This window comes from Mytilus californianus, unplaced genomic scaffold, assembly GCF_021869535.1.
Source record: "Mytilus californianus isolate M0D057914Y unplaced genomic scaffold, xbMytCali1.0.p SCAF_22, whole genome shotgun sequence".
NCBI lineage: Eukaryota > Metazoa > Mollusca > Bivalvia > Mytilida > Mytilidae > Mytilus > Mytilus californianus.
The window spans coordinates 1629969-1654314 of record NW_026262671.1 but is presented as its reverse complement, the minus strand read 5'-3'; the positions used below and the strand labels follow the sequence as shown (position 1 = coordinate 1654314).

At 33.1% G+C, this 24346-nt stretch overlaps 1 protein-coding gene and 1 long non-coding RNA gene across 4 annotated transcripts in view; both read right to left on the bottom strand.

Annotated features, from left to right (window-relative positions):
- LOC127732079 (phosphatidate phosphatase LPIN1-like) overlaps nt 1–24346 on the bottom strand; it is a 60464-nt gene that overhangs the window by 8652 nt on the left and 27466 nt on the right. For 2 of the 3 annotated variants that reach the window (XM_052241135.1, XM_052241134.1), the window contains exons 6-16: nt 23879–24063; nt 23319–23466; nt 21584–21598; nt 17317–17613; nt 16755–16824; nt 15235–15414; nt 13825–13916; nt 12908–13028; nt 12374–12522; nt 5211–5450; nt 2–116 (exon numbers count right to left, since the gene is read on the bottom strand). In XM_052241135.1, the coding sequence (XP_052097095.1) occupies nt 2–116; nt 5211–5450; nt 12374–12522; nt 12908–13028; nt 13825–13916; nt 15235–15414; nt 16755–16824; nt 17317–17613; nt 21584–21598; nt 23319–23466; nt 23879–24063 (1612 nt within the window). The remainder of the gene's footprint in view (nt 1; nt 117–5210; nt 5451–12373; nt 12523–12907; nt 13029–13824; nt 13917–15234; nt 15415–16754; nt 16825–17316; nt 17614–21583; nt 21599–23318; nt 23467–23878; nt 24064–24346) is intronic. The other variant, XM_052241136.1, reaches the window with a different exon arrangement.
- On the bottom strand, nt 1974–3193 carry LOC127732081 (uncharacterized). Its single transcript, XR_007996051.1, has 2 exons — nt 3105–3193; nt 1974–2052 (listed from the first exon to the last, which is right to left on the bottom strand). It is a non-coding gene; the product is annotated as an uncharacterized LOC127732081 (long non-coding RNA).

The following is a 24346-nucleotide window of genomic DNA, read 5'->3' as shown; positions in this document are numbered from 1 at the left end:
CATTAACTTTGTTGCCAAATCCTGCATAGAAAGCTTGAGTAAAGGGAGGAAACAAGCTACCAATATCCTTCAGACAGGCTATTTTGAACTCCTCTGGCTTCTTCTCAATCACTTCTCTGAAAGAATATTCATTAGTTGTAATAACAAATATATACTTGACCTCTAGTAAGGAAATATCTCCTTGATTCCATACAGAAGTATATCTCTACAACCAACAACCATTTCAATGAGGAATGGAAAACAAAATGTATCATTTTGCAACAACTATTGAAAAAATAAAATGCTCCGCAGGGCGCAGCTTGATATGACCGCAGAGGTCGAACCCTGAACAGTTGGGGCAAGTATGGACACAACATTCAAGCTTGATACAGCTCTGAATTTGGATTGTGATTAAATATTTGACACAGCATAGGTTTCTGACACAGAATGAATGTGGTCTAAGAACTTAAAAATTTTAAATTGGACATTCACCTATTATGGTCCAATATCAAAAATCTAAATACATGGTTAGATTCAGCATATCAAAGAACCCCAAAAATTCAATTTTTGATGAAATCAAACAAAGTTTAATTTTGGACCCTTTTGACCTCAATGTGGACAAAGTTGATAATGGGGCCCAAAAATCAAAAATCTAAATACTTGGTTAGATTCAGCATATCAAAGAACCCCATATATTCAATTTTTGTTGAAATCAAACAAAGTTTAATTTTGGACCCCGATTTGGACAAACTTGAAAACTGGGCCCAAAATCAAAAATCTAAATACATGTTTAGATTCAGCATATCAAAGAACCCTAAGAATTCAATTTTTGTTAAAATCAAACTAAGTTTAATTTTGGACCCTTTGGACCTTATGTAGACCAATTTGAAAACGGAACCAAAAATTAAGAATCTAAATACACGGTTAGATTCGGCATATCAAAGAACCCTAATAATTCAAATTTTGATGAAATCAAACAAAGTTTAATTTTGGACCCTTTAGACCTCAATGTGGACCAATTTAAAAACGGGGCCCAAAATCCAAAAAATTAATACACGGTTAGAATCAGCATATTAAAGAACCCCAAGAATTCAAGAATAAAACCCCATTGAAATTAGTCAAGAAATAAGCAATTTATACAAAGTATCTTCTTTTGCACAATACTGTGCAATTGAAAATTTCTTGCTATTGCGCAATACTGTACAGTTGACAATTTCTTGCTATTGCGCAATATTGTGCTATTGGATATTTCTTGCTATTGCACAATACTGTGCAATTGAAGATTTCTTGCTATTGCGCAATACTGTGCAATTGAAGATTTCTTGCTATTGTGCAATACTGTGCAATTGAAAATTTCTTGCTATTGCACAATACTTATTATATAATAATTTACACATCCTGTTTGGTGTGTATCTCCTACCATATCATTATTATTTGCTTTTAAATATTAATCAGAAATAACCAACTTAAAATGGAAAATTTTAAAAGAAAAAAAAAGGAAAAAAAGAAAAAAAAAATCCCCCCCCCCCCAAATTTGTTGAACCCCCTTATGATTCATCACCCCAAAACTCAATCCCAGCCTTCCCTTTGTGGTATGGTACCTTGCAGTACAATTTCAGTGAGATCCATACACTTGAACACAAGTTATTGTCTGGAAACTAGAAAAATGTGTTTTTTGGCCCCTTTTTGGCCCCCAATTCCTAAACGTTTCGGGCAATTACCCCCAAACTCAATTCCAGCTTTCCCTTTGTGATATGGAACCTTGTAGTACAATTTCAGAAATATCCATACACTTACACACAAGTTATTGTCATGAAACTAGAAAAATGCTTGTTTTTTGCCCCTTTTTTGGCCCCTAATTCCTAAAATTTTGAGGCAATTACCCCCAAAATGAATTACAGCCTTCCCTTTGTGAAATGGAACCTTGTGGTACAATGTCAGAGAGATCCATACACTTACACACAAGTTATTGTCTGGAAGTTACAAAAATGCTTATTTTTGGCCCCTTATTCCTTAACTGTTGGTACCATAACCCCCAAAATCAATCCCAGCCTTCCTTTCGTGGTATTGAACCTTATGGTTAAATTTCATGGAGATCCATTCACTTTAACTAAAGTTAGAGTGCGAAAACCAATGTGTCTTCGGACGACTACCATATCATTATTTTTTGCTTTTAACAGAAATAACCAACTTAAAATGGAAAATTTTAAAAGAAAAAAAAAAGGAAAAAAAAAAAAATCCCCCCCCAAATTTTTTGAACCCCCTTGTGATTCATCACCCCAAACTCAATCCCAGCCTTCCCTTTGTGGTATGGTACCTTGCAGTACAATTTCAGTGAGATCCATACACTTGAACACAAGTTATTGTCTGGAAACTAGAAAAATGCTTATTTTTTGCCCCTTTTTGGCCCCTTATTCCTAAACGTTTTGGGCAATTACCCCCAAACTCAATTCCAGCTTTCCCTTTGTGATATGGAACCTTGTAGTACAATTTCAGAAAGATCCATACACTTACACACAAGTTATTATCATGAAACTAGAAAAATGCTTGTTTTTTGCCCCTTTTTTGGCCCCTAATTCCTAATATTTTGAGGCAATTACCCCCAAAATCAATCCCAGCATTCCCTGTGTGATATGGAACCTTGTGGTACAATTTCAGAGAGATCGATACACTTGAACACAAGTTATGGTCTGGAAACTAGAAAAATGCTTATTTTTGGCCCCTTTTTGGCCCCTTATTCCTAAACGTTTTGGGCAATTACCCCCAAACTGAATTCCAGCTTTCCCTTTGTGATATGGAACCTTGTAGTACAATTTCAGAAAGATCCATACACTTACACACAAGTTATTGTCATGAAACTAGAAAAAATGCTTGTTTTTTGCCCCTTTTTTGGCCCCTAATTCCTAATATTTTGAGGCAATTACCCCCCAAAATCAATCCCAGCATTCCCTCTGTGATATGGAATCTTGTGGTACAATGTCAGAGAGATCCATACACTAACACACAAGTTATGTCTGGAAGTTACAAAAATGCTTATTTTTGGCCCCTTTTTGGCCCCTAATTCCTTAACTGTTGGTACCATAACCCCCAAAATCAATCCCAACCTTCCTTTTGTGGTATTGAACCTTATGGTAAAATTTCATAGAGATCCATTCACTTAAACTAAAGTTAGAGTGCGAAAACCAATGTGTCTTCGGATGACACCGGACGACGACGACAATGACGACGACGACGACGCCAACGTCATACCAATATACGACTGCAAAAAATTTTTGCGGTCATATAATAAACTAGAGGCTCTAAAGAGCCTGTGTCGCTCACCTTGGTCTATGTGCATATTAAACAAAGGACACAGGTGGATTCATGACAACATTGTGTTTTGGTGATGGTGATGTGTTTGTAGATCTTACTTTACTGAACATTCTTGATGCTTACAATTATCTCTATCTATAATGAACTTGGCCCTGTAGTTTCAGTGGAAATTATTTTGTAAAAATTTACAAAATTTATGAAAATTGTTAAAAATTTATTATAAAGGGCAATAACTCCTTAAGGGGTCAATTGACCATTTTGGTCATGTGACTTATTTGTAGGTCTTACTTTGCTGTACATTATTGCTCTTTACAGTTTATCTCTATCTATAATAATATTCAAGATAATAACCAAAAGCTGAAAAAATTTCTAAAAATTACCAATTCAGGGGCAGCAACCCAACAACGAGTTGCCTGAATGGTCTGAAAATTTAAGGGCAGATAGATCTTGACCTAATGAACAATTTTGTTTTTGAAAGATTTGCTAGAAATGCTTTGGGTTTAGATATATGAGCCAAAAACTGCATTTTACCCTATGTACTATTATTAGCCATGTCGGCCATCTTGGTTTGAGGGCGGGGTCATCAAACACAATTTTTAAACTACATACCCTAATGTTGATTGTTTACAACTTTAGTTAAATTCATCTTAGTAGTTTCAGAGGAGAAGATTTTTGTAAAAGATAACAAAAATTTACGAAAAATTGTTAAAAATTGACTATAAAAGAGCAATAACTCCTTAAGGGGTCAACTGACCATTTTGGTCATGTTGACTTATTTGTAGAACTTACTTTGCTGAACATTATTGCTGTTTACAGTTTATCTCTATCTATAATAATATTCAAGATAATAACCAAATAAGGCAAAATTTCCTTCAAATTACTAATTCAGGGGCAGCAACCTAACAACGGGTTGTCGGATTCATCTGAAAATTTCAGGGCAGATAGATCTTGAGCTAAGAAACATTTTTACCCTTTGTCAGATTTGCTCTCAATGCTTTGGTTTCAGAGATATAAGCCAAAATCTACATTTTATCCCTATGTTCTATTTTTAGCCATGGCCTCCATCTTGGTTAGTTGGCCAGGTCACCGGACACATTTTTTAAACTAGATACCCTAATGATGATATTGGCCAAGTTTGGTTAAATTTGGCCCAGTAGTTTCAGAGGAGAAGATTTTTGTAAAAGTTTACGGACGACGGACGACGGACGACGGACGACTGACGCCAAGTGATGAGAAAAGCTCACTTGGCCCTTTGGGCCAGGTGAGCTAAAAAGGAAATGGTTCAGTTAAAAACTTTTTTTTTTAAATAATTAGTACTGTAAATTCACAAATTTATGCATACATCTATTATTGCTATTGTTGCATATTGGACAAAATAGAAAGTAATTATTGTAATTTCATGAAATGCTGAGTACAAGTAAAGCTTTCAAATGATAAAAACATTGCAAAATTTCTGAATTTACAGTAATCTGATGACAAGAGATGCCGATGAGAGTGAAAACGGATCTTTTTCTTTCTTGAAATAGTTATTTGTTTTTATTGTGATTAAGATTATATTACAATTTGACTGATGTACCCCAATTTTTAACATTTTTACCTATTACTTCTGTTTGTTTTGCTCACACATTGTTGTCAATATAATGAAATTTAATGTGACTGTCATACAAGTGACAGGTTTAGCTATCTATAAAACCAGGTTTAATCCACCATTTTCTACATAAGAAAATGCCTGTACCAAGTCAGGAATATGACAGTTGTTTTCGATTCATTTGATGTGTTTGAGCTTTTGATTTTGCCATTTTATACAGGACTTTTCATTTTTGGATTTCCCTTGGAGTTCGGTATTTTTGTTATATTACTTTTTATATCTAGATCTCTTGCAAAATAATTTTGAACATTTTGAGATTATCCCTCCTTACCTGTGGAAAGCACTGACTAGAGATGTTGGTGACAATAGAAGAGGACCCTCCGGAAGGACATGCACTTCCTGTTTAATACTTTTCAGTAGATCTTTGGTAACTTTTGATTGTCCTATAGCACGAGCAGACAGGTAGAGAAACTTGTAACCGTTTGTGTTGATGGAGGTATACAGCTGAGCTACACCAGACTGTGACCAATCTTTGCCAATAATAGGCAGAATTTGTCCTAATACATCTGATCTGTGAAAAGAAAAAAAAAAGCATAGTCTGTCATATTATGTTTCCTCTAGTTCTGCGTGCATTTTGACCTGTTTGACCTAGAGATAACTTCTGGGTCCTTTGCAAATCAGCATTATCCATTGAATCATTGGTGAAACAGTTTCTACCACTTAATCCCATCAGTCCAATATTTATCCACTGTCGATAGCAAATTTGTTATTTTATAGTTTGAAAGTCTATCTTGAGTGGATATATATCGTTATTAGGATTGTGTGGTAGGTTATATACATTTTCTTAGCGTACCAAATTTCGCTGATTTCGTTGGTACAGGTAAACATAGGTAAATATTTTCTATAAGCTTGTATGCAAACGTTGGAAAAACCTTGAAATCAAGTACTGTGGATTTCAAGGATCCGGAAATTTTCCCATGTCATTTCGGTCATTTTTTTTTGTGATGTAATAATATCGTGATGCACAATAATGCATTTTTCTGAGGGTGACAAGTCTTGCACATGGACAAGTAAAGTCCTTTTTTGTGAAGTATTGGGTCAAACAAGTGTAACTGTACCTTGATCTAACAGTAACAGTGATATCTCTGAGTTAGAAACTACACGAGGAGACGTTTTGTTGTTGTGTATTGCATCACTGAGGTCGTATGCATAACCCTTTAAATTTGCATAAATTAAAAGAGGAATAATTACGGCATGTTTCATCATTTTGAAATAAAGTTATGTAAACCAATTAATAAACTGTGTTGAGTTTCTTATTGCATGTACAAGATATCGTTTGTATTGTTCAAATTGCTGCTGTTTGGATGAGTGTAAGTGATTACCTAATACACAATAAGATAATGTGTATTCACCTGGTTTACGATATGAGGATCAAAAAGGGGAAACTATGATTCAACTTTTCTTTGAATAAATAACTCAAGTCTGGTATAGTGATAACAATTGAATTTAATAATAAAATTCATGATTTTAAATAAATAAATAATTTATCTGAACAGAAGTTTGTACACAATTACAACAATTCAATGAAAAACAATTGCATTGTAATACTCTAGGAATGACAGTCTATAAATATTCAATACACATAGCAGTCTATCAATGGTAACACAAATACACAGAGTCAATATAAGTCTATCTAATGTTCATAAGCTTAGAGAAAGCATTCTGTTTGTTGTTTTGGTACACTTGTCTTTGACGGTTAGACTGCCACTGACGGAGTGCCGGTTTTGGGTCAAAGTCTTTGACAGAAACACCAACTAATCCTATGCGCATCTGAAAGTTGCAGGCCCCGGGATATACAAAAATTGTTTTTCTTTTTGTGTTTCTGGCAGATGGTGCAGAACATGGCATTACGTATACTGTCAAAGGTAAGCCATGCGAACAACTGCAACCATTTGGCATTGAAAGATCTGGCATTTTTGGCAGGTTTCTGGTTTTCATCTGACGACTCTCTTTTACGCTTATTCATTGTTGGAACTTATTATGAATTTATATTTAATATTCAAAGCTTTTATACCAGCAAAAATAACCTTGAAACAATTAAAGAAAAACGCCCATGAATTCTGTTGGTCTTTACAGAGAGAATGTATGGCTTCACTTGGGTAAAAATCGGAAGTATAGCCAGGAAAACAAAAGAAAGGATAACGCCCATTACATTCTGTGAGTAAGATGGTTTCAAAAAATCGGAAGTGCAAAAAAAACAAAAAAAAATCGAGATTGTTCATTCGCTGAGTATATTTCTTAAATAGGCTGTATGGCTTCAAATCTAAATTACGTTATTTAGTTTTAATTCCTTTTTTAAACATTTTTTTTTTAATTCTGCATTCCTATAAATTATAGGCTTTACCACTTTTGCAAATCTATTAATATCTTTATCTGCCATTTCCTACCGAAAAGTTAAATAAGATTATCAATTAACCCATGTTGATCCCCATTTTCCATGCGCAAACTCAGTAAACATAAATCTATATTTAACAAACGTTGACCAAATCAGCTGATCGATTATAAATGGATTATATGTTTTATTTGGATAAAAATTGACAGATTCTCGAGTCAACAGTGTTATTTGTCTTCTTTAATGAATAAAATAATATCTGTTTGGGAAAATCTAGGTCAGAATGGTTAAAACGTTAAATTTGATGCACAGCAAATCGCCATATTGTTTTTATTGCTTAACCACTGTGTATCATCGCCACCGGAAATTGGGTACTAACGAAGCGGAGAGAAATGGAAAAAAAAGTAAACAAGGTAAGAATTCATTCAATTTAAAGCATTTCTACTGATTTGACGAGGGTACCGCTTAAGAAATGATTTTCTGATATATAATTCTTTAAATTATTAGGCCGATAAGTACAAAATTAAGACAATATTTTGTGTTATACTCCAAATCTTGCCACTTAGTACCTGAAAATTTCGAGGTCGATTGTCCTCTGTCGCCCCATTGGCAAGATATTCAACTGTTTTTCATTATTTTTCCAGACACGTTTTTAGATTATGATAGTGTGACATCATATTGACTGAAATCTGTTGTCATAAAGATGTTTTTAAAGAATATGGACCAAAACATTGTTTGTTTATTGTACGGCGAATTGCAGGACGTTGTACGGCGAATTGCAAAATAACAACTTTTGTCTGTACGGCGTCTTGCAATATATTGTAATTTAAAGATGAAATTAATCACTGTTTAGATAATATCAAGTGACGAAATTTTGGCTGTATCAAAGCTTTACCGGCTTACAAATATACAAAATAAACTACTTATCAAATATTATAAAATATATGCCGTTAATTTCGTTCAGAAGTCGTCGTTGAGTACCTCTATTCGACTTTGTGTTTTTAAAGACAAAAAGTTTTTTTTAAACCATATTATCTAAATACGTTCATATATCGTTATAATACTAACGACTGTTGTCTTATTTGTTGTCAGAGTGAAATTCTCAGGTAAGTTCAATAAAAAAAAAACCGACCATTCATCTTTTGTTGGCGCTGTTTATTTTTTTTTAAATATAAACAGTGGAGATGTTGTATGATTGCAAATAAGATAACTATCCACCAGGGTCAAATAAAGTGTATGTAAGCAATTATATGCTATCGTTTGGCCTTCAACAACGAAAAATCGTACCTTACAGTCGGCTATAAAAAGCCCCGACATGAAAATTGTGGAAGGATTCAACAAGAAAACTAACGGCCTAACTCATAACAAAACAATTAATGAAAAATAACAAATATGATAGAGATGAACCAACGACAACCACCAAACTACAGCCTCGTGGCTTCGGACAGACACATAAAGAATGTGCTGGGTTAAATAGATATAGGAAGATGTGGTATGAGTGCCAATGAGACAACTCTCCATCCAAGTCACAATTTATAAAAGTAAACCATTATAGGTCAAGGTACGGTCTTCAACATTGTTTATTGTTTATTTTTTAAATTTCAGAAATGAATAATTTGTTAAAAGAAAAGCGAAGAAAATTCCTTTTATTCATTGAAAATTAGGAGAAATAAATCATGAATTGTGTTTCGAATTAATTTTCTTGTTTCTTATTGAAAATAAGATTGTATTTTTTTTTTAGTTTAAGTAAATTCAATCAATCTTTTTATTTACAGGGAAAAAATAATAAAAGACTGTTTCTAAGGCTGTTTGGCCTAAACCGTTAAATGAGTAGATGGAGGGGTAGTGAAAAGGAGTGTATTCGTCCGAATTTTCATTGTTACAGTATAGTACATATTCATGATTACTATGTATAATATTTCTCAGTAAATTTTAATGTGATATTGTGCCAATTAAAATTATATAATTAATACAAGTAAGACTTGCATTTGCCTTAAAAGATATAGCAGTACGTGATTATTTGTTTTCAAACACACCTTCTCTGTTTTGAAACTTATAAAGGTATGGATCTCGGCCTATCTGTTTGTTTGAATATAAATGTGAATTCATAGAGTTTCAAAATCAACAGTAAGCCCTATTTTTGTGTGTGTGTGTAAATAATCTAATCTTTAGATAGATGCTAAAATTAAAATCATTTTTCTTAATACGAAGAAAAAAGTGCAACTTAAGCACGTCTGAGTGTAAAAAGGTGTACCCGACTTATTCGATCACGATAAGAATTTACCGATTTCGGTATTTTAACAAAACTGTTTACGAGGGCAAATAAATAAATGAACGCTATCAAATCAACATTTAAATTTACGTGGATTTTTCGAAAAGAATTTATGAGTATGCACCATCAGGATTCAAAAATATTTCAACCTGTCCTTATTAGATGTTATTTCATTATAATTCTTTAAACTTACAAGTCGAAGATGCTAGCTTTTGTGAATTGTATTAATAAGTATATAATATTTAGATGACAACCAAAAAAAAACTTCATACAAGGTCATCTTTATTCTCAAGTAGAAAGTTTATATAAATAGTTTATGCCATAGCCACAGCCGGATTTGTATCCCTTGTATCGGATTCTTCTTTCATTCTTTCCAAAAATTATTAATCTATGGTTAATATTTTTTTTAAATTTAAACAGTGTTAGCCACCGAGCTTGTTCATTTCTTACTATATAGAGATGAAGTTTTTTTTTAGAAAATTAACGTTCTTTATTCATATATATTGGCTGTATCTGCCTTTTACAAATAAGACAATAACATTAATTGAAAAAAGAGACGTGGAATGGTTTTCACTGAGAGGACTTTCAAACAAAGTCCAAATGAAATAGATTTGACCAACTATTGGTAACTATACACTTCACAATGAACAAAACCCATACCGTATCAAAATTGCCTGATTAATGACAAAATCATAAACAAATATGTCAGGCAGCAACTTACGACAGCCGCTATATTACATGTTCCTGACCAGGGACAGACACATATATATATGGAGGCGGGCTTAAACATGTTTGTGAGCACTCAAACATCCCTTAACATGGTGCCGTGGTGTAGTAATACAACTTTTTTTTGCAGAGAATGATAATTCATTTATATTTCATTTTATCTGAAAGTTGAAAGAGAATTCATTCACTTAATGGTTCTAAATATTCAATGCGGAAAAATTTTTCTGTCATTACCTCCTTCCTTCCCTCCACCCACAACCCATCCCCGAAATGTTCATCGCTTATATGCAAATGCTTACTAATGTTGTATGGTTAAAACATTTGGTTGAGGCAATCTAAAGTTTGAGGACAGAAACGACAGCTTTAGCTTTTTTTTAATTTATAAAAGGACATAACTCAAGAATGGTAACAGTGACGCTACCCAATTTATAACTTGATCTGTGTTTTGTGGTGATAAGAATTTCGTGAAAACGGTTTTAAAACATTTGGTTAAGGCATACTAAAGTTAGAGAACAGAAACCAATTATTGGGACTTTCTGGACGGACGGGAGAGACGGGTCGGACGGACATGGGTAACATTTAACGCTACGTCAGGGCAGAACAACAGGTCAGTAAAACAGTGACATGCCTTTCCGAAAGTTACAACATTTGCCAGCTTTTGTATATGCCGTATTCATATTGTATACATCAGGTATGTAAAAGATGTAATTGGACTGTGTTCAAGCCTTATATTGTGTATACATCTTAAATGGTGTCAAGCGAATTGTATTTTTATCAAATGCATAATAAGATATTTGAACCTAATACTTTATTTTCTTTAAAAAGACTGCAAATAAATATTTTGAAATTAGCAAGTTGCCATACAGTTGAAAACAAGTTGCCATACAGTAAATTTGTCAACATGAGCAAGTTGCCGTACCCTAGACTTTATTTTTTATGGTCTATATTCTTTAAAAACGTTCATTTTGACAACAAATTTCAGTAAAGATGATGCCACACTATAATAATCTAAAAAAGTGTCTGGAAAAATAATGAAAAACAGTTGAATATCTTGCCAATAGGGCGACAGAGGACGATCGACCTCGAAATTTTCAGGTACTAAGTGGCAAGTTCTTGAGTATAACACAAAATCTTGTCTTAATTTTGTACTTATCGGCCTAATAATTTAAAGAATTATATACCAGAAAATCATTTCTTAAGCGGTACCCTCGTCAAATCAGTATAAATGCTTTAAATTGAATGAATTCTTACCTTGTTTACTTTTTTTTTCCATTTCTCTCCGCTTCGTTAGTACCCAATTTCCGGTGGCGATGATACACAGTGTTAACAGGTGTTTACAGGTGAGATTTGTGTACATGGCCTTTATGGCTTTAATCAAGACAATAACGACACCCAAGCCGAATTCAAACTTCCTGGACATTGATTACTATCCTCAAGTGGTGATAATTACTATGTAAACAAACCTAGTGGCTTGAACCCAGACTTACCCCACGCTGTGACTCGACAGAGTCCTGTACATTGTTTTCACTTACATTAATAGAATAAACAACAGACTAATGATAAATATTATTAAATCATTAACACAAATCAATAAAATTTTTATTTTGTCTCAAACAAATCTATTTTTCTTGATGACCTGAAAACAAAAATAAGTTCAAAATGGCGACCGATAAAACCCTGATCTCAATGAAATGACCGAAATTATTTCTGTAAAAAAAAAAAAAAAGACCAAAATCCCAATAAATCATTTCGGTCTTTTCAGTTTCCAAATCGGTCATGTCTGGCATATATGACCGTTTCCGGACCCTTGGTGGATTTATTAGTGTTTGTGGAAAACAAATCTTTGTGAATTTCATGGGTATACATAAAGATAAACCATAATTTAAATTTTCAACAAAATACATATTTTCTATTGGATCATATTCAGAATTTGGCAAAGCCACAAAATGATATATCAACAAAATTAATTTTAATTCAATCCACGAAAGTTGGTATCCATGAAAATAAATGAATCCACAGTATCCATGTATCAACAATTCCTCAATCCATGAAAAATTGGTAAAAACAAAATTAATGAAAGAACAGTATGTCTACTTTTACTTACTTGGTAATTGTTCCATCAATATCAGAGACAATGATTTTGTCGTCATATCTCCACAGGTAGATATGACTTGTACATTTCTTTGTCCCCTGGAACTGTGTTGTAACAGAGTAAACAATCTCATTACAACCAGGTTGTAAATTCAGCTTTTTCTGTAAACACAGATACAATCTTTTTGTCAAACAATTTGTATAGTACCAGAGAATATTCATTAAATATCAGGGGATAATATTTGACATTTGTTTGCTCAATTAAAAAAAAAATCATGTAAATGCAATTGTAATATTTCTATAAAATAGAACAGGGGAAAAAAAGTTGTTTTTTTTCATGCATGAAAGTACAACAGGCATATTAGGACTTTAGTGTTATTTTTGTAACTGATATTTTTACATTACATTTTCTTTACATCTTTTCTTATTTCACATATTGAGATAAAAAGGAGCAGGGTTCATACTTAAAACATAAACTGTTGAAACAGAGATATATGTCTTGTCTATATGTAATCTTTTTTGGGGTTTAAGTTTAAGGAGCACTTACGATAGAATCCGAGTCCAATCTGATTGTCTTTTTGTACTTCTCTGAAGTGACCCTTTTGTGAGCCTCATTCCTATCTGAATCTGTATCAGCTTCACTGGAGGTATGATCATCATCAGCCAGACTGGAAAATTATATACATGGTCATAATGTGTAAAAATACATATAAATAATCAGTAAGGGATACCAAAGGGACATTCAAACTCGAAAATAAACTGACAACGTCATGGCTAAAAAGAAAAAGACAAACAGACAATACAACAGTACACAAACAAAACAACAAAGAAAACCAAAGACTGAGCAACACGAACCCCACCAAAAACTGGGGGTGATCACAGGTGATCCAGAAAGGTAAGCAGATCCTGCTCCACATGTGGCACCCATTGAGTTGATAAATAATGATTCTGAAAGTGCATCCCAAAGTAAAGCATCTTCACACGTAGCTTGATACCAAATTTCAGGAAGCTCAAATTTGTAGTCTGCAGAAAAATGCAACCAAACTGTTATGGGACAGACGATTATTCAAGACATTTCATAAATGTGTAGTAATATTTAAAACAAAGTAAAAGGATTGATTTAATTCATAATTTCTGGATTTTAGCATAAAAATATAATAATAAGAAATGAAAGCTTCTTTTTAAGGTAGTTTTATACGGTTTTTAGGGTATTGACCATGCATACATTTTTAGTATAAAGCTCTATGCTATCACTCTTCAAACAAATATTCTGCACTTTAACACCACAATTAAAAAAAAAGCATTCAATTCTTAAATCAAACTTTCAAAAACTGTTCTTTTAAGTTCACCAAATAGAGGTTATGTTCAATACAGTCATACATTAACTTTTGTGCTTAAATCATGGTACTTATAAAATTGTTTAGTATACTATGGAACAGATGCCTTAAGAACTATAAAACAAACCTGTTATCAGTATTTTTTCTGACTTTCCTTGGACTACCGGATACACTTGCAGGCAGGCTGGTCGGGGGACTCAATGTTGAATTTTCATCAGTCTGAAAACAATAATATTTAGCCATTGTTTAAAAAATAAAAGCAGAATGTGTCTGAGGACACAAATACACCCTCACAAGCTTCAAACTGGGATGGACGGAAAGACAGTAAGACGGAAGGTCAAGGGTAACACTTAATGCCTATGGGCCGACATAAATACACGATTTCAAAATGTTTTTGAATTTTTCCTGTAATGAATATAAGCAGGAATGTTAACTACAGTGCATTGATATTTTTAATGTCTGATATATTTTCTTCAAAATACAGAAATCCCAATTTAACGGGAAAATCTTTTACATAGCAATTTGATGTAGAGACTTCTATGTTATTTAATCTTCTTTATAGGTTATATCTATATGTTAATAAATATAATAATAAATATTCAAAGTGAATACCATCTGTGTGAGACCCTCATGGGAAGTCAAGGTAATTAAAAGTAGTAAAGTGACTCTGACCTTTATTGAATTTACTGAAGTAAAAACTGCATGTCAGTAACAACCAATGTCTTTAAAATGTTAATGAAAAGGCAAACAAAATTTATTTACTGTAAATTTAGAAATTATTGCCAGGTTTTTGTTGATGCGAATAATGGAACTGGGTGACTATCGCAATAATAAGAACTCGCATTCCAATGTCTGTTACATATATCTGTATGCAGATTTTAATGATATCGCAATAATTAATCTCACATTTTTGTCCATTCTTGAAAAATCGCAATAATACATACACACAATAATTTCTGAATTTACAGAATAATTTCTGAATTTACAGTAGTATTTGGTTTATTCTGAATGAACAAATAACTAACAAGACAAGGAACAGATAATATGATGAGAAAACAAATGTTTCTATTAATTTCTAAGACTTTTTGACTCTTTCATTTGAAAATTATGGTTTCAATTTATATGATAGTTAAAAGGTATGAAATTAAAGGAAAAAAGATGTCATATAAAATTTGTATCATTTTTTTTCACTATCAATCCAGAAAATATATAGCAGCGAGATATTCTGAAGAACACAAAACTAATTTGGTCTCGCCTAAGAGTAATAATTTCTTTCTGGGACTGGTTACCTGCTCCTTCAGCTCTCGATCTTATCATATTGTAAATTCACAAATTTTTGCATGCATTTATTATAACGATTGTTGAACAATTAACAAAAATGCCAGAATAACTATTGAAATGCTTTTTATAAATTATGCTATCAGATATAAAATATTAGTTTGTTTTATTTTTGGCGAAACCTATCATGTCACAATTTTTCACAATAATAAGAACACTGCAAAAAATTTATGAAATCACAGCTATCTACAGAACTTACCGTTTTTCCTGTTCCTATCTCTGAATCAGACATAGATGTCTGCACAGCCTGTTTGTCCTGAGACTGTGACTGATCTATGACCTTGGATGACCTCCCCCATGAAAACCACGACGACACACCACTAGTTCTCTTTTCTTTCTTCTTTGGCATATGTTCATCTATTAATTTGTTCATAGAGGTCTGTAATGTATCAAAAGAATGTATCAAAAATGATTACTGATTGATTGTTGGTTGCTTAACGTCCAGTGGCAAATATCTCATGCATGTTCAGGATGATAAAAAAAAAAAAATACTGAAAATATAGACTCCATGTTTCGAGCTGCTTACAAGGTTCTTAAACAATGGAGAAAAATAAACATTTCAATTTATGGAACATTCTGTGTAGTATCAAGGGTCTGGGTTAAACAACAGGAGGCAGTGATTACACATTAGTACTCATTTTGAAAAATTTTGCTGAAAAAGTCTGAAAAATGGGAGGTAATTCCCAAAACAATGTACAATAGCACAACTTCAATATGTGTGCAAGCTATCTGTGAAGTTAAAGGGTCTGGGTTGAAAACTGTAGGAGAAAAATTATACAAAACAGGTACCCACTTTTCACAAACAACCATACTAAAAGCTGGTTTATCACTTTGTCAAACACGACCAAAAATCTTGAATAAAATGTTTAGAAAAGGCATTTCAAATTAACGCATGACATATACTATTAATAAATAAATGGAGAATGTGTCCATAGGACACAGATGATGCCACTACTTGCATATAACGTTATAAAGGGGCTTAACTCGAGAACCGTAAAAAGTGACGTCACCCAAATTAGAACTTGATCTGTGTTTTGTGGTAAAAAGATGATGGATGATGGCTTTAACATCCAGCGGCAAATTGATATGCATATTCAGGACGAGAACATGTTAATGTTATATGAATATTTACCCTGCTTTGTACTAGACCGACATGCTGAACTAGATTTTTAACGTTCTAGTTCACAAGGTAACAGTCCCATGGAAGACATGTCACCTTACCTGGATACATTATTCTGACTCCAAGCCGACCAGTCTTTGCTCTTACTCCTTAATGCGTCGTGCTTATATATCCTTATATATGCGGAGAAGCAGCAAATACCAATTTTAAAGTCTTTGGTTTGACCCGGCCAGGGTTCGAACTCACGACCTCCCGCACAAAAGACGAACATGCTACCACAAGACCACCGAGGCAGTTTTTGTGGTAATAAGCATTGTGTATAAGTTTCTTAACATTTGATTGAGGCAAACTAAAGTTAAAGAACGGAAACAAATTTCGGGAAGTACAAACGGACAAGGTTTACACTTAATGCCCCTTCCAGTGGCATAAAAACCAAAGCTCATTTGATTCCAGCCAAAGGAAGAATAAAAATAAATTGTAGTAGGGTATCTGGTGGTAGTGACTTAATTCATACCTAATACTCTTATTTGTATATTTATATACTAATTCTTATTTTGACCTCATGTGTTTATATTTCTTGCAAAAGAGTAAACACATACCTGTGAAAGATTCCTTTCAAATACCAGATGAGTAAGCATCATAGGTGCTGCTGTCAGCCAGTTATAGTACCTGCAAAAACATTCAATGGTCAAACTTAGTTGGTGATTATTTTAATTTATATTGAAAAAGGTGGTTATATTGAGGATATCTTGCATTTCTAAACAAATATTGCTATTAGCATAGTTTTTATTATATCTTTCCCACATTTGTGATGCAGTTTTATTCAGCAGATATTTCTGGATGTGCCGTCCCCCATTAAAACAGTAAAAAGTATAAATAATTCTGCCAAATTTCATGTTTATAATTATCATATTTATGACCTTTATACATGTATGCTTATTCTCTTAATGACCTTACATTACTCCTTTCCTTGTCTTCTAAATATTTAACCTTTTGACCTCCAAAACATTACAGTAATCACTATGACTGGTACAGATACTACCATGACTACTGAAACTACACCTTGAATTTCTAGTAGAATCAAAAACTAGCATTTTCTGAAGTATAGCTTGTGTGTAATAGAATTGCTAAATGCAGAATAAAAATCTTAACATGACTTACTTTTCCCCGATACGAATGACTAAGTCTGGGTTGTTGATCATGCCAAAATTGTCACAAAGGTCATCAAAGGTCACAATCTTCTGCATGAACTTTTCCAAGGTAACACCCTCTGACAAACCACCACAGAGGGACATAGAATAGGTACCGAGGGATTTGACCTCTGACCTCAGAAAGGACACAGGTGGTCCACATACAGCGCCCTCTACAGAGTGAGGAGAGACGGGAAGTGAAGCACCACGACCAGATTCGACATCATCTTCTCGTTCTCTGATCGACTGGAACTGTGTCTGGTGAAACCTGGAATAAGACAATAAAGACATAAATAAAACCAGGCAGACAGTTTCAGTTTCAACGCAAACAATAAGCGAAAACTAAATCAGATGATTGCTGTTTGGGCCATTTTCAATATTTCTTAACAAGGTACTGTTTAAACTGCTTGGCAAGTCTTATGACTTTATGTTTCTAAAGAAGAAAATATATCTGTAAAAAAGTGTATCTTGCTGTAGGCAAAAATCAAATCAACAGATTATATTTCATATGTTGTTGTATCTCAATGCATGTACAGTACACACAAGATGACTCAGTAAAAAATCACTACTGTGGTGAATTTTCACTAGGAAGGCTGGTGAATCACTCCAGTATTTCTATGTACATTGTATTTCATGTACATCACTGTACATTATATTTCATGTATTTCTCTGTACATGGTATTTCATGTATTTCTCTGTACATTTTATTTCATGTATTTTTCTGTACATTTTATTTCATGTATTTCTCTGTACATGGTATTTCATGTATTTCTCTGTACATTTTATTTCATGTATTTTTCTGTACATTTTATTTCATGTATTTCTCTGTACCTTGTATTTCTCTGTATATATTTTCATGTATTTCTCTGTACATTGTATTTCATGTATTTCTCTGCACATTATATTTCATGTATATCTCTGTACATTGTATTTCATGTATATCTCTGTACATGTTATTTGATGTGTATTCCATAGGTAATGTATGACATGATTGTAAATAAGTGTGTTGTCACTCCAAATCCACCAAAAAGAATCATTCACAACACCAGCAAGAGAGATTTATATCTGCTTTGAATCTCCCTTCTATGTACAGTAGAATTTATAATTGTATTTCATACTACAATTCCTACTGAGGCAACATTTACAAGAGATAAAATTTATTTTAGAGAATATATTATTTTCATGTAATGTTCTTTACCAGTGTTGCTGGCTGTTACATAAGAAATATGTATGGTTAATTTTTCAAATATCATTCATCATGAATATCATGAATATGTTACATTTAAAAAAAAATTTTAAATATAGATAGGGATGTAACTGGATAATTCCTTTTCTCTGCTTTTTTCTTTCTTTTTAGTCTTCTTCATTTTCCACTCCTATACTTTCTGATACTTATTATTATTATTTACTTATTTATTTATTTTTATATTTTTGAACTTTTTTCTTGTGATCTGTTCTATAGAAAATGTCTAATATTTCCAATTATAATAATGATATATTGTATATCTAACATGTATTATATTGTATGTATGTCATGTATATGCTTTAAGTGCTGGTTAATAAAAAAAAAATTAAAAAAAAAAAAAATTTACAAGTCCCAAATAATTAAGATCAGGTTAATGAAAACATGTGTACACACCGATGAGAAATATAATGATTGTTTCTAGCGGGATGATTAATGATTGGTTGTTATCACATACTCCTTGAAGAGGTTTGTAAACTAGCTACTACAAAGGTACTATTTTCTAATATTAAAGAAACTGAATATTTTATTAATACTTTTGTAATTGGTTAGAATATATGTAAGTTATATATGTATAGATCATGCATGTACAAATATTCAGTAACACTAAAATGAATCCTCAGCAACAATAGGGTATTCTATTGAAAGGGGTGTAGGAGGGTAGGACAGGGCCACTTTGAGGTTGCACACCCATGCCTTATAGGGTTAGGTAAGTAGAGATTTTATTTTTATTTTTTGCCAACAACATAAGTTACATGTTTTAGATAAGAAAACGACGTTAGAGCATGAAAAAAACTTTTTAAAAAATATTGAAATGATTTGTGTCATTAAATTTTTTGAGTAAGCTGTTTTTTAGGTGGGTAGTTAGGCAACACACACAATTTAAATTAAATTTTTTGGACCAGGAATTTTTATTGTTAGGCCTAGACCATTGGTCAAGTAAAGTTTTATGTCCATTTGATGTGTGCAAAATTACTTAACAAAAGTATGGTGCTTGGTATGGTGCTTGTTGGGGGAATTTTGAAAGCCCTTCCTAACCAACCACATCCATTGTAATGGAATGGCCCTTAACCTATTCTACCAACAGTTGAACCTATGGAGATATTTTTCTATTTCCAATCAATATGTTTTTAAAACTTAAAATAAATGGGGAATGTGTATATGGGACACAGATGATGCCCCCACTTGCATATCATATAAAATTATAAAGGGACATAACTGAAGAACGGTAAAAGTGACACTACCCAAATTTGTACTTGATCTGAGATCTGTGGTAATTAGTATTGTGTATAAGTTTCATAACATTTGGTTGAGGCAAACTAAAGTTAGAGAAAGGAAACGAAAAATTCAGCAATTTTTCCATTTGTAAAGGGCATAACTCTAGAACGGTTAAAGTGATGCCACCAAAATTCAAACTTGATCTGTGTTTTGTTGAATAAGCATTGTGTATAAGTTTCATAACATTTGGTTGAGGCAAACTAAAGTTAGAGAACAGAAACCAACTTTTGGACGTACTGACGTACAAGGGTAAATATTAATGCCCCCTCCTCTATGGTGGGGGCATAAAAATTGTTACCTCAGTTATGGCTTGGCTTTTTCATTTTTCGAACAAATTAGTATATATATGCACAGATATATACTGAATTTTATAAAAGAAATTTCAGGGGGTTGGGCGTGTGTGTTTATAACCATGACTTTGAAGAACCAGTGGAGGAGATCCATTTGATACAGACGTTGTCAAACTATAACGCAGGACAACATGTATTTCTAAAATACTATATGTTCTATCTTATGATGAAAAAAAAAACTATATGTTCTATCTTATGATGAAAAAAAAAAATATATCATTTTAACTCCAAAGGGTGGAAAAGAAGACCATCTAGATCAGGGGAAACAACATGTCCACTTCACAAGGTGGACAAAGAGGACCATCTAGATGAGAGGAAATAACATGTTCACTCTATTGGGTGAACACAGGGGGGCCATCTAGATGAGAGGAAATAACATGTTCACTCCACAGGGTGGACATATGGGACTATCTAGACAAGTGGAAAAAATGTCTATTCCACAGGGTGGACATGGGGACCATTTAGATGAGTGGAAATAGCCTGTCCACTTCATGGGGTGGACAGTGGGGACTATCTAGATGAGTGAAACAAACATGTCCACTCCACAGGGTGGACAGAGGGGACCATCTAGATGAGTGGAAATAACATGTCCATTCCACAGGGTTGACAAATAGGACTATCTAGACAAGTGGAAATAATGTCTACTCACTCCACAGGTTTGACATTGGGACCATTTAGACAAGTGGAAATAACATCAACACCACAGGGTGGACAAAGGAGACCATCTAGATTAGTGGAATGGGCAAAATCCACTTGAGTTGTAGCAAAATTTACAGGAATATTACACCAGGTCAAAAATGTTTATTCAATGAATATTTCTATACTGTGGATGTTAATAATTTCCTGGGTACACAATTTTCATGGCTTGAGGATAAATTGTAATTTCGTGGATATTTGATTTCGTGGTTTCGCCAAAGTCTGCATACAAGCCAATAGAAAATTTGTACTTTGTTGAACTTTGAAATTCGTGGTTCACCAAAATTGGTATCCTACAAATAATAATTAATCCATAGTGTTCATATAAGTAGTTTTTTGTAAGTAAACAAGCTATATACAGTTATATTGCTGAAAATTCATTAAGACCAAGAGTTAAGATAGTAGCACCTCACACAGTTTATTATACATGAACAGAAAGTTTGGTGGTATTAGAAGGGGAGGTAATTCTCCAAGCTACTTACATATATGACATTCTTCAAATAGTAAAATAAAAATAAGCACATAATATTGCCTCAAGAAAATAAGCAAAAAAAAGCATGTGTGTGAAAAAAGCTATTAAAGCTAACATTTGAATAGATCACTAAATTGCACTTTCATATACTATTAAAAAATAAGCTACGTGATAAAATAAGGCTTCTTCAAATACTTACTGCTCTGAGCAGCTTCTATAGACGAAATCAAGACATTAATATTTATAGCAGCTAAGAAACAATCAAAGTGACAAGCAAAAAGTAGTTCAACTGTAAGCTTGTGCTTGAAATAATCATGCTAAGAACATACACTTAAATGCATTCCATTTTACATATTTTTTTCTAATTGTAATATCAAAATCAGTTATACACTCATTTATATACAGGAGACAAAATGTACTGGCAATCCAAGGCTTTATATCATTCATATGTTTAGGGCCTGCATTCATTTTTCAGTAATAATTAAATAGTCTCTGTTAAATTCATTCACAAATTCTAGACACAAAGCGATTTTAGAGCTTGACTTATCATATAGACACTTGTCTACTGTTGCATACTCGTATGTTGACCTCTATATTGACCTTGAGATGTCTCTTGGATTTTTGTGAAATTTTTATTCATATCACTAGTGTTCATTGACAATTATAATATGAATAACAAAGTTTCAAGTTTTGGTACAAAAATGGCTGATTTCATAAAGATTTAAGGCACAATAAAAGAACAGTGTTCCATTGTCCCCCGCATTGTAGGTATTTTATCTATCCAAGGCCAATAACTAAAAAAAAGTTTCTTTTTGTTTTTCAAAACTTTTATAAATGTCTCAGAGAAATAAAGGTTTAAGAGCAAATACAATGCAATTTCCAATATAATTAATATTTCCCAGGGGCATAACTGTTTTAAAAATATTTGATTGGCACAAATTTTCTAACATGTCCGAGGCATTGGTAATATAAACCTTTGATGTAAATTTGATAATAATCTGGCAAAAATTGTACATGTGAGAGTGCTTACAATGCAATTATCCATATAACTAATGTTTCAAAGGGCATAACTCAAAAAAATAAATGATCAGCACTGATTTTCAAACTTGTCCGAGACATTGTTGATTATCATTGATATAAACCTATGATATAAGTTTTATAAAAATCTGGCACAAATTGTACACATGAGAGTGCTAACAATGAAATTTTCCATATAAATATTTGCAAGGAGCATAACTCTTTTTAAAATACTTGATCTTTGATACACTGACTTTTGAACTTGCCCAAGACATTGCAAATATAAACCCATGATACAAGTTGTATAAAAATCTGCAAGAATTGTAGATGTGAGAGCACTAACAAGACTGGATGGACAGAGAGATGCCTGCTATTTCTATTTCCCCGCAACACATCGCAGAGGGGACGGAAAAAGTGTGTTTAGGGTTTCTCAACTGACCCTCATTTTCATCTTCAACTCCCAATATATTTATGAGGATTTCCTTGGCTGAATTTTTTAACTAACATATCAATTGTTGTAATTTTTACTCATTCTATTGAAATATGAGACAAAATTGACAATACCATGTCCATCGTTGTCTCTTTGTTCATTTAAACAGTTGTTGAACTTCTGAGAAAACCCAAAAGAATGTATGATACTATAATAACACTAAGTGAAGTCACAATATTTTCCAATATGTGACCAAAAAAAAACTTACGACCTACCAACCCAATACTATTTCAGCTACAAACCTAAACATACATATATTTTTCTGCCTTAGTTACTTAGTGAATTAAAAGATGAGCATTCACTTATCTGGTCAAATGTAAAGCTGGTCAAATGTAAAGCAAAATATGAACATTTTGTTGTAAAAATTTATAAATTTTCAACAAAACCAAAGATAGCTAAATTATTCCTGAGATCTACAATTGCTTACCTTTTTGGGAAGTATAACTTTGCGACTTCTGGACTCATTTCATCTAAGTTAAGATCATCAAGATAGATTCCCTCCAATTCAGGCTTATGCCGGACATTTCTTGTACTTTTCATGAACTGGAACAACCCTGATGAGGACTGCTTATTGTCTACAATCATAAATTATCATTTAAAAGAACAAATAAAGCACTAGAAAATCATATCATCTTCATCTTCTGGTATCGACTGGGGACCTCAGTATTATTATCAATACTCTAATTCATTGAGCTATACTGCGGGTTACACGTTGCAATGTCTTTTTTTAATTTTCCTTCTTCCAAGACTATCAAAAAAGAATTTAAGCTTGTGTAACAGTTTTTTTATATTATATGGATTATTTCCCTTTGAATATCTGAAAATACACATTACAAACTCAGTCCTGCCCGTCTGCTGACCAAATATGAAGTTGTTCTTTTAAGTAGTTTCTGACAAAAGTGTGACAAAATATTTGTTTAACAAATGAAGAGACAAGTGATTGCAATATAGCCTCCACTCCTAGAGTTTGAGTTACTTAATACATACCCAGGATAAGGTCTCTGGACTCTGTCTCACCAACAGTTGTTGGCACATCTGCCACAGACTTCCTAGGCAAATCTCCCCATTCCCAGAGTGTTGTGTCCTCCTCTGTTAAGAATGAACCTTTTGACTGTCTGTGACATTCCACCTCAGTATCACTCTTTGGGGAGGGTGGCCTGCTTCCAACAGGGCTAAAATAAAAAATTATCAAATTTTTTAATAAAAGGCTGGACTGTCTCATAAAAGTAAGATAAAAGACCATTTCAGGATTATATGTGTAACACTCAGAAACGTGTCCTTCCCCCCAAACGTGTCTGATTCCCCCAAACGTGTCCACATGACGTCACTGAACTGCAAAACATGTCTAAATGTAAAAGGGCGCCAAAGCGTGTCATTTGTATAAACGCCCAAACGTGTCCATTTTTTAATGAACACCCAAACGTGCCCAATCCCCCAAACGTGTCCATATCAAGC